The sequence below is a fragment of the Lactuca saligna genome, chromosome 4 (assembly GCF_052625555.1).
Source record: "Lactuca saligna cultivar CGN05327 chromosome 4, ASM5262555v1, whole genome shotgun sequence".
Lineage (NCBI taxonomy): Eukaryota > Viridiplantae > Streptophyta > Magnoliopsida > Asterales > Asteraceae > Lactuca > Lactuca saligna.
The window spans coordinates 271,834,043-271,846,241 of NC_136420.1; the positions used below are offsets into that span (position 1 = coordinate 271,834,043).

A 12,199-nucleotide genomic window follows, 5' to 3' on the forward strand; every position below is an offset into this window, starting at 1 on the left:
CATACATTAGGGCTTATCCTGTTTATTGGCTCAATCACATCAACCCGATACAATGGAGAAATGTTGCTAGGGTACCTCATTCCTTCAAAGATGTTGAAGTGAATGGTTTCTCCATCAAACTCCATAGTTATCTTTCCTTTATGGACATCAATGATTGTGTGAGCGGTATGCATGAAAGATCTTCCAAGGAGGATCATAGATTATTTGGAAGGAGTCTTCTCTTCAAGATCAATGACATAAAAATCCGCTGGAAAAACAAGTTGATTAACTTGTACTAACACATCCTCCAAAACTCCTCTTGGAGACACACTTGACTTCTCTGCCAATTGAATGATGACTCCCGTTTCTTCCAAAGGTCCGACATTGAGAGATTGAAAAACCGAATATGGCATCACATTGGTCGAGTCTCCAAGATCTAACATAGCACTTTCGACATGCAAATCACCAATGGTACAAGGGATAGCAAATATTCCCGGATCCTTGCATTTAGGAGGTAACTTCTTTTGGATAACCGCAGACACATTTGCATTGACTTGAATCTTTTCATTTGCCTTGAATTTTCTCTTCTTGGTGCATAAATCCTTGAGGAATTTTCCATAACTTGGAATTTGCTTAATAACATTCAATAGTGGAATGTTGATTTGGACCTTGCGAAAAGTTTCAAATAATTCATTTTCTTCCTCTATCTTCTTGGAAAAGGGTAACCGGGAAGGGAAGGGAGGTGGTATGACCAATGGTTTGATGGGTTTGTTGGAAGAGTCGGGTTTATCAACGTTTGGCACAACCAGTTCCTTTGGAGTAGCTTCAACCTTTGAAGGCTCAACAACAATAACCTCTTCTTCTTCTTCTCTTGAAACTCTTTTAGGGTTGCTTTCTCCAAGTGTTTTGCCACTTCTCAAAGTTATTGCACTCACATTGGGGTTCTTCTCTATTTGAGATGGAAGTCTACCCCTTTGTTCTATCTTGTTGATAGCAGTGGCTAAGTCTCCGATTTGTGCTTGAATATTTGAGAAAGTGTTCTTGGTCTCTTGTTGAAATTGGGTTTGGCTTTGAGCAAGAGAAGTAACAACTTCTTGAAGGCTCATTTGATGTTTACCACTTGATTGGCCTTGTTGTGGAGGTTGTTGGTAATTTGGAGGGTTAAAAGAAGTTTGTGGATATAGAGGTTTTTGGGAGGGGTATTGTGGATGTTGAGGTCTCATCAAAATGTTTGGTGGATTTTTCTTTGGTGGGTATGGGTTGTTTGGGTTATTCCTCCAATTTGAGTTGAAATTGTTTTGAAATCCCGTGGTTCTTGGTTGACCTTGATATCCTCCCACTGTAGTCACATCCTCCGGTTCACTTCCAAGTGTGGGGCACTTATCCGTATAATGCCCCGTCATGGCACAACTACCGCATACCATCAATTGTTGACCACTTCCCACCACCATTTGACTTAGCACATTAGTCAAATCCAAGATCTTTGATTCCAAGTGTTGAGTGTTGCTAACTTCACCAACCACTTGTGGATAATTTCTCTTCATGTCATTTCTAGTCCCAAAGTTCCTTTGATTTTGAGAAATGGTTCCAAAAAGTGATCTTATCTCGTGAGGTGTCTTGTTGAAGATGTCGCCACTGCTTGAAGCATCAATCATCCTACGATATTTTTCATTCATACCCTCATACAACTTTTGAAGAAGTAATTGTTCGGGAATGTTTTGTTGAGGACAACTTGTACATAAATTGTTGAATCGCTCCCAAAAATCATGAAAAGTCTCATTCTCCCCTTGGCGAATCCCCAAAATGTCGCTTCTTTGACTTGATATCTGGGAGGTGGGATAGAACTTGCTATTGAAGGCCTTGAGTGGGAAGTTGAATAACCATTCTCTAGCTTTATCTTCCAAGGTGAGTGGGAAGGCGGTTAGCTTGAAATCATCCAATGTCACATTTTCGGGCAACATGCTAACATATATCATGTGAAAGGACTTTAAAAGCCTTTGAGGATCTTCTCTATTCAAACCATGGAACTTGGTAAGTTGATGTATGAAACTTGACTTCAATTCAATTCTTCGGCGGTTTGCGGGATAAACAATAGCAAGAGGTGTGTAAGTAACATCCGTTTCCATCATTTGTCTAAGTGTCAAATCTTGAGGGGGATTGGGTGGATTGGGGTTATTGGGATATTGTTGCAAGTAATTGGGTGGTTGATGATAAGGTGGATAAGGGTATTGTTGGGGATTGTATATTGGTGGTGGATAAGCTTGGTAATTAGGAAATTGGTTGTAGGGGGTTGTTGTTGTGGGTACATTTGGTTTTGGTACATTGGAGGGGGTTGGTAATTGGGTTGATTTGGGTAATGTACTTGTTGTTGAACTTGAAAAGCATTGTTTTGAGGTTGGTTGTTTTGGTGGAAGTGTTGGTTTTGTGGTTGTGGTGGTTGATAATTAGGTTGGTTTTGAGGAGGGGCTTGATTCCAAGGTGGCATATCAATGAGAGGTTCTTGTAGTTGTTGTCTTGGTTGATGGGGTGGGGTATTGGCATCTTGATTTATTGGGTTTGGGTTGGGATTGTGAGGTGGAGTGTGATTCATGGCTATGTGGTTTTCAAATGGAATGTCTTCAAAGGATTGACCAACAATTGGAGAATTCGGATCGGTGTCAGTATCACTTGAAGTATCAACTTTATATTCTATGTTGATTAGTGGAGAAGAGGAAGAAGCTTGCACGAGTTGTTGTTGCTTTGCGTGTTTGGCTAACTTTTTCAACCTTTTTGCTTCACTTTCAATTTCCGTATTGTAGAGTAGTTCACCGATTCTTGTAGACCTAGGCATAAACAATCAAATAACAATAACCAATATCCCCAGCAATGGTGCCAAAACTTGGTAGGATGTCAAGCCCACCAAGCAAATTACACCCTTTGATTGCTAAATAAATGTAATATAATGGTAAAAAGGGGTATCGATCCTCGGGGAAATGGTTGTATTCAATCACCAATGCAATCTAATAGAACTAATGAAATTTAAACTAACTACAATTAAACTAAAAGGGGGGGGGGGTGCTTACTTGAAAACTAAAATACTTAAATAACTAAAAACCTTGCAATTAAGCAAGTTGATGAGATACTCAAAGGTTGGGAATAATTGGTTAACTAAGGCAATTCAACACAATGAACATTTGTGTGTTTATCATTAGGATCTAATACAAAGCTTATCATTCATCCCAAATTGGTTATAGCAATCATGAAGCATGATATTCCAAGATTCCTTATAGGTGGTATGGAGGTTGGGGAAGCCCACAACACACCTTCTTAATTAAGATCAAGGGTCAATTGAAGCAATTAATCCCAAGAAATCAATTAGCCTTAAGAATGAAGGAATCCCCAATTCCTAGAGGATGTCAAATGCTTACACATCCATAAAGGAGCTATGATTCATAAGCTAGAGATGATTTCTACCATCATAAAGCCTTTGTTCTAGATAAATTCAAAGATCGAATGCAAAATCAATGAAACAAATCATTCATTGCTCAATCAAATACTAAGCTCATGATCAAAGCATCAAATAAGCATAAGAATTGTAAACTAGAATCATAAACATGGAATAAATTGATAATCAACATAAATCCTTCAAAACCCACAAACATTCATTGGTTTTCAGCCAAAGTCAACCAAATAAGAGTATTAGCCACTCATGGCAAAAAGTAACAAGAACAATAATCTAACTGCATAAAGAAACTACCTAAGATTTGGAAAGATGAAAGGAAATGGTTTCTAGCTCCAAAAATCACCTCTTGTAGGTCTCCATTGGTGGAAAATCGTGAATGAGCCTCTAGATCTGATCCCCTAAGGTTATGGTGTGCCAAATGACCAAAATACCCAAACTGCGCAGTTGCGCGGGTACCCGCGTGATTAAAATTTTACCCGCGCAAATGTTGTTGTAATGCTATATGTCCTTCATTCCATCACTCCACCCTTCCACTACCAAAGATTCCTTTGGTCCCCCCCCCCCCCCCCTTTGTCCATGTAATTTGAATCCACCAATCATCATTTAGCCACCAAATGGATGCTCCAAGCCCAAAATTAGAAATTTATGATCCATCTTCACAAGCCCAAATAATCCAAGCTAAAAACTTTCAAATCCCAATTCTTCTTCTTTGATTCCGCCAAGCCAAATAATACCTCGGGAGCCCACTAAGCCCGTCTCTAATCAACCCGCAACCGCAACAAGCTCCAAAACCCTGCAAAATTCCTCATGCTACATAAAAAGCACACGGTACGATCCATACTAAAGAAAAATAAATAAAATACATTGAGTTAATGATAAAAAGATCTAAAAATCTAAAATAAACTAATAAAAATAAGGAAATAAAAGAAGCTATCAGAACTCCAGAGCCTAATATATGTCCTTAAGTGTTTCTAGTGGAGAGGATTCATAAAAATGAGGTCTTGGACGTCAAAGCCACCCCATGCTTGAGATATGAGCATTTTTTGGAGGAAAGAGTTAGTGTATTTGGGTTTGGGACTTTATCATCTATGCAAAGGCTTAAAGTTATGAACTTTATGGAGTATGAGCCTTTAGGGAGTCCAAATCTGAGAGTATAGCTATAGTCTTAACGGGTTAAAACCAAGAGAGTGGGAAAAAGAAAGTCTAGACATACGCCGAGCGTAAATCCAGTACACCCTGCGTACTGATCAAGTGTCCCCGATGGCCTGATTTAGATTCGTGCGTACGCCGCCCGCGTAACCTTACGGTGGGCTTTTTGGGCTAAAACTCTCATTGGGCCTTAAGTGTTGGGCCTAGATTTTGGGCTTGTTGTACTGGAGATTTTGATCAGAGAAATATTGTATATGTCTTGGTCCTTTGTGTTGGACTTGCCATTTGGAATTAAGTTTAAGAGTTGGGCCTTAAGAGAGCCCATTTAGTATTGGGCCTTGGTGGGCCCAATAAGATTGTGTTAATTGTGGGTCGGGTAGTGAGCTACCTTTAGACCTAATGAGTGAGGTTTGGTCTTATATCTTAATTGGGTAATTGTGGGTTTTGGTTCAACGTTAGAGGCTGGTGTGCAACAACAACATCTATAGGAGCTATTCATCATCCTGTGTGAGTCTTCTCACTATACTTACCTAGAGTGGTAATCTTTGTGTGACCGGAGGGTCTTATGTGTTTATATTGAGTATTGTGATATCCTGCATTATATATTTATGGTTTATGTTGTGTATTATTCTGAGCTTATTGAGTTAGGATCGAAGGGTCCACTCACATTGTGGGACCAAAGAGTTCCACTGAGACACATTGATTGGAGGGTCTTATTTGAGTATAGCCATGAGAGGCTAATGAGTTATGTGTGGTATTTTGGAGAACTTACTAAGCTTTGTGCTTACCGTGTTATGTGATATGTGTTTGAGGTATTTCTCAGAATCGTGGGAAGGCGTCGGCATGAATATACACATGAGATGGAGTTATATTTGAGGATCCTGGATTTTTATAATGTATATGTATTTTTAATAATTTGATACTTTGGGATTTTTGTGAAATATGTTAATTAGAATTATGTGATTTTAAGATGAGAATTTTGTTTGAAAATTTACGGTGTTACAATTAGGTCAAGGGGAATTAGGTTAGGCCTTGGGGCTACCCAATTCAGGTCCAACTAGCAAGGAGTTGGGCAAGGCCGCCCAAAAGTTTTGGGAAAGGCGGGGCGCGCACCAGACAAGGCCGACGGGAATGCCAGGTAAGGAGCTCCAGGCAAGGATGGCAAAGGAGCGTCATGCAAGGCTGACCAGAGAGCGTCAAGCAGGGTTGGCGCACTAGAGCTGTCAACTTTGATTTCCTCAACTGCAGGTCCATTAGAGGTTTCAATTGTTCATTCTTTGATTTTAGTTTCTCCAAAAAGAGTGGTTTCAATCTTTGCAATTTCTTTTTCTCTACCAATTAAAAATTTGTTCTTGGGAAATCAAATTTCATCAACGTTGATTTCAATTTCTTTTTCGACAATATCTTAAAACTCACTCTGCAAAAACTAGTTAAATGCCCATTGATTGAAAGTCACTGAAGCAACATCACAAGTCTTTGCATCTTTTGTTGGAAATATATCATAGAAGAAGAAGCATTTATAGAGATTTAGAACAAAAAAATATCGTTAGAACTTAAAATAGGACATCTATTTACAATTAATAAGAGAAAAATGAAGTCTCATATGCCATTAATGAAAAGAAGATAAATAATGAACATACTCACATGAGTTTTCATGCTTGAAATCGAGAGATATATAATTATGAGAAGATGTTGCATCTCCAACGTTATATAAAAAAGGGAAGATTGAATGAAATTTTTGAGAAACATGTAAATTTTGAACGAAATTTGGAGGGATCTCGTACAAAATGAAAAAATTGAATAAATTTTTTAGTAGGGGTGTTCTCGTGCATGTAACATGATATTGCATTTGCAGTTTTCCCTCTAGCTATCTCATCCGATATATACATATATATATATATATATATATATATATATATATATATATATATATATATATATATATATATATATATATATATATATATATATATATATATATATATGCCAAAAGAATTTGAGGAGATGAAGTCATTATGAAAAAACAACTTGTTGAAATAAATGTAATCTTATTTATTTATAGAAAGACACACTTACACTTTATCACTAATAATAGCAATCTGTAACATGGAACTTGTAAAATATGTGCAAGTTACATTTTTATATTATTATTAGTAAAAATAAAAGTACATTCCTATTGTATTTAAAGAAATTTAAGTACATTGCTATTGTATATTTAACCTGTATTAGCTACAATTTTCATATGACAGATCGGGAATTTGACATTGAAGTTGGAAGTTTGGAAGGAAAGTCTAGACTGGCAGAAAATGATGCCCTTATGAACTCATTTTTTTTGTTTCAATGTTGTTGTTATAGGTACCAATTATTACTAATATCAAATTATAAATTTTTCTTTTGTTTCGTATTGTTGGGTTTGGTTAGTTTCATTTAAATTATTTTGATGTGTCTACAATGTTGAAAATAAAAGTAACAATAAATAGTAAATAAAAGTGGTTGTAGTATGATTTTTGCCATGTTTTATAGGTTTTTAATGTCTCTAAAAATATACAATGGTTATTTCAACTCAATTTGTAATATGTAGCTAAATGGTTAACAATAGCCATAATATACAAGAATTATGAGACTACAATTTATTTAAAGTGATGTTTATTATAAAGTTTTTGTCACTAAGTTAAACAATAACAACATAAAAAACAATTGATGTGGCAAATAAATACTATAATTGATTGTTGTTGAGACTAAATACTAGTAAATCGTCACTTATATCATTAATAATATGTGTCCATTTACCGAACATGGACATGTTCACCGTAAATTATGTGTGTCTAAAATATACCCAATAATCTTAATACGATACCAAATTATCCTTAATTTTAACAAAATGTGTGTCTTTATACTACTTATGATTGTATTTCATTTAATTGTGTGTGTCTATACGGTAGGTTATAGTCACAAACATTGATTGTTTTTTGTGACTAATAATTAGCAATTCGTCACTTATGGAAGTAAACTACTTGTGGCCATTTAGCAAACATGGTTACACTCACCATAATTACAAGTTTACAAAAGATACACAATAGTATTAATAAAATTTAAACTGTGTGACTATATGTAAGAAAACAACTACACTAAAACATTATGAATGTCGCAGTTTGGTGATATACAATCACCACATTAACTAAATATATGTGACTACTAACTGTTTAACGCTACAATAGTGGATATTTAAGGATCGAAATTCCGTACACATTTGCCACACTTTTATAATACGGCCACATGTTTTCATACCATACAGACACTACATTTTAAAGTGACCATAAGACCCATACGATGGTGTCACATTCCGTCACACTTTCAGTGAAAAAATAAAATGTCACTATACACATATTGTCACCTTTTTTTGGTGTGACAGTAAGTCATTTTTCTTGTAGAGTTTTTTTCTTTTTATTTATATTTCTTATGTTATAAATAAAACTAAAGCAAATATCATTAAAATATTAAAAGCATCTTTAATGTTCATGGTATTACTTTTTCTTTTTGAAACAAAACCTCACATCCAATCACTTACATATCAATATCTATTCAAATCTTTTTACTATTTCTCAAAAAATGTTTTAATTATTACATATTAAATATTAAAATATAAGTAATCATATTACTTATGCCAAAAATATATATTCGAATTAATATATAGCATTAAATATATCATAAAAATCTAAATTTATATTTTTAATCGAGTTCTAGATTTTACCTACAAATAAACTGTAACCCACTCATTAATCTGTTGTATGTTCTTATGCCAGGAAATTATCATTTGATTATTTTTTTAATAATGTATGCGAGCCGCCTAATTTATCTGTTAGGTTAAGTTTGATTAGATCGTTTTATTTTTAAAAGTTAATGTATGTCATTGTTTGTTTGTTACATTTGCAAATTATATTTAATATATAATATGAATAACTTTTGTTATTTTACTGGTCAAAGTATTTATATTAAGCAACTGTAAATTTTTAGATATAAATTTAAAACGAATAAGTATATTGAAAATTTTTGTAATTTTTTGTTATTTTAGATATAAATTTATTTTTAAATACCAAACCGATCATTTGAAATTTTAAATGAATCAATATATTGTAAAATTGTTGTAATAAAAAGAATCATACTCAAACAAAATCAATAAAAACATATCAAATTAGGTTTTCATACAAATTTGTAAGCATAAACAAACAACAATCAAACACATAAACAATAAACAATAAGATCTAACATTATAGCATACTTATTTTTACTGATGTTATTTTATGTTTATTGATCTTGTAATTTCATGTTTAATTGGTATTGTAATTTTTGAATTTAGTTCTAAACGGTTGTAATTTCTGAATATTATCAACGTGATGTAAATTATGTATTTACTTCTTGCATTACATAATTATGATAATATTAAATATTCAAAACAATATATAGAACATGTATTTAAAACAAAGAAGATTATATGTGAAATTTTAAGAGTTATAAAATAGAAATTAAAAATACCAATGATATATTTACAACATATTATACAAAATATAGGGTTAAAAGTGTAACATTAAATGAATAATTTCTATAAAGATATTGATCATATGAGAATTATTTTTAAAAAAAATGGTTTAAAGGAAATTTTTATAAGTTGTTATATAAGATAAAGGTGGAATCGGTAACATATAAGGATAATTTATATAACTTTTAAACAACCAAACAAAATATGTGGGCAACCCATAATTGTACCGAATTTGAAATAGAGACATTTGTACAAAAGGTTACTGAAACAACACCACTTTTGCAAACAAGCAAACAAAAAAAACATTATTTTTTCAGAAAACTCCTAATTATCCTTAATTGGAATGGGGTCAACAATCACAGATAAGACTCGCTCTTTGGCTCGAGCATCGGGAGCTCCATGTCCATCTCCGTATTGGTATACACAATGTGAAATTCGGGCGAGATTAATAGCCATATCAATGAATGGATCTGTTGACTCTTGAGAAGAAGCAACTCGGGCTTTGATCATTTCCCCCCATGCTTTGTCGATTAAAGTTTTTATATATTCACGTGCAACTTCCTCACAAACACTATTCTCGAGCATGTAACATGATATTGCATTTGCCGTTTTCCCTCTAGCTACCTCATCCTATATATGCCAAAAGAAATACAAATGTTAGAAAGAAAAGAGTAAGTTAAAAGGTTTTATGAATACGTTGAACAATAAAACATACCGATGAAGTACCCAAATCATTGCAAAGTCTAAAAACAATTGATGACCACTTCAAAAGATCGTTATATTTATCCAAGTTCTCAACTACATCTTTCTTGAATTCTTGATTAATTAAGAAGTAACCATGGGTAAGTATAACCACTCCCGAGACTGATCGCCATGCATTATCCATATATTCTTGAAGTGTTGGAATGTATTTGTTATGAGTCCACTTTGCTTCCAACAAAAATGCTTCAAGTAAATCTCCCCACTGTCAATCCGACAATAAAAAAATGTCAATCTCTAAGTAGTTAGTAAAGGAATTAAAGTTGGAAATCGTAATGGTGATACTAACCACTTTCACTAGGAGTGGTATGACGTCTTCACCTTGTGCAATCGAGGTCTTAGAACCTATTTCAATAATGGTGTTGTAAAGAGTGCGAAAGCATAGTTGTAAATACTCTGGCATATGTTTCACTGCATTAATGTCCCACCTAAAATAACATGATCAACATTTCCCCATGATAAATACAAGTTAGCTACATAGATGTGGATATTAAACAAGACAAGAGTAATGAAATTCGCGCTTCAAAATTGTATACCTCTTGACAACATTTGTGAACATCACGAGGTCATCAAGAGAACCATAAACATCGTAGATGTCATCAATGACAGTAATTAACGTACAAACTTTTGTGAGCTCTACTCGGCAAGAATTATACTGAGGCTCGAATATCACTCCAACTGACCAAAAGAAACATTCCATGAGTCGATCCCTAACGAAGCTTAACTTGCTTGCTAGGCCTATATTTTTCCACCACCTGTTTGATATATAGAGCGAAAGGTCAATACGGATTAATATATTATCAATTAATTTGTTTGTGGAAAACTGATAAAAGGCGAGTCATGTATATATACTTTGATACTTCTTGAAGTTCTTTCTTGAATTCCGATTGAACCATGTTGTAATCCGATGTTGCAAGCTCTAACAAAAGCATGTTTGCATCTTTTCGTTTACTGTATGCATCAATGTACCACCTTGCTTGTAATCTAAGCATCCTACGATAAGAGGGGAGTTCCAATGCATGATTTATGTCTTCAAGGGCTTCATTTTCTTGACACTTAAGCTTCAGCAAATGTTCCCTTTGCAAATAACTTGGCCTCATGCAAATCTTTTTCGCACTGAAAAGAAAGATATGAAGCTTCATATAGGCTTAACAATCCCCTGACATCCGTCTCTAGACACCGCATGAAGCCACCATGACTGTCCTTGAATCTTAAAAGAAAATCTGTGATGAAGTGCAATCGAATGTTAATCATGAGAAATTGAAATATATAGAGAATGAGTCATATATTAATTGTTTATATTAATAAAGAACATAGGATTTATCGTGATAATTAGGATGTCTTCTAAAGGAAAAAAAAAAAAAAAAAAAACCTAGAAGTACCTTGCGATACGTTATAACCATGTTTCCTAAGAAGCCTGAATCGAAGAGATGCCTCATGAAGACTACCTTCTTTTTCTTCATGTTCAGTGTTATTTTCTTTTATTGATGCAATAAAATTAAGTGCTCTCCTTATATCATTTTGAAAGCGATAGTCAAGGCCCAATCTTTCGATATCATCTATTTGTTCAAGCAATTGCAAGATACTTAAACCACCATTCTCGTAATCAAAATTCAATTCCATTCCTTTCTTCTCTAGCTCCTTCAGTTCCTCCTTTGAGTAAATCTGTGTGCATTCATCAAAAGTTTATGAAATTGTTAAACATCAGGTTTGCATATATTTCCCACTCTTTTCATTGTTAAAAGCTTAAAATGAAAATAAAAAAGCATTGCAAATAGTTTCACTATAAAATTAAAACGAAATATTACCGGAAAATTGACATCTAGCGCCTGGATAAAGTTATGACTCCATATAGTTGGTTGGTAAATGGGCAAGGGACTATTCTCTGAACCATTCTTTTTTTCATCACACTTTATCGAAGCATAATCTATGCTATTTCTCTTTACATTAATTTGTGGGAGCTTTTGCTTTACTTTGTATACTGAAAAGAAGGTCTGGGGAAAAACTATTTGATAGAGATGAAGGGCCATTTGATTACAAGCGTATTATTTGAGTACTCAACCTTAGTTAACTTGGTCTTTATATAAGATACTTTTATCTGTTTATAAATACTATAATGACAAGCTAATTTGGGAAAAACATGTCCTTTTTGCATAAAATATCAATTTTTTTGCATTTATTTATTTATTTTCGGGTATGACAAGCTAATTTGGTCAAAAGTTAATTATTTGATTATTGTTTCTAACATGGTTGAGAATAAAATAAAAGTCCAATTTTGTATGTAAAGCAAAAAGTTATGTTATTAAGAAATAAATAATATATAGCACAGTTTT

At 33.8% G+C, this 12,199-nt stretch overlaps 1 protein-coding gene and 1 pseudogene across 1 annotated transcript; both read right to left on the bottom strand.

Moving 5' to 3' along the window:
* Positions 1-200: 200 nt before the first annotated feature.
* On the bottom strand, positions 201-2,105 carry LOC145040664 (uncharacterized). Its single transcript, XM_078988573.1, has one exon. It carries the CDS (start codon positions 2,103-2,105, stop codon positions 201-203), a length of 1,905 nt encoding a protein of 634 aa, XP_078844699.1.
* A 7,313-nt stretch (positions 2,106-9,418) lies between these two features.
* Positions 9,419-11,896, bottom strand: LOC145040666 ((E)-beta-ocimene synthase, chloroplastic-like; annotated as a pseudogene).
* Positions 11,897-12,199: the final 303 nt, after the last annotated feature.

What these genes read in the sequence shown, in the direction of transcription:
- LOC145040664 (XM_078988573.1), bottom strand. Translation starts at nt 2,105, where the DNA reads ATGGAAACGGATGTTACTTACACACCTCTTGCTATTGTTTATCCCGCA.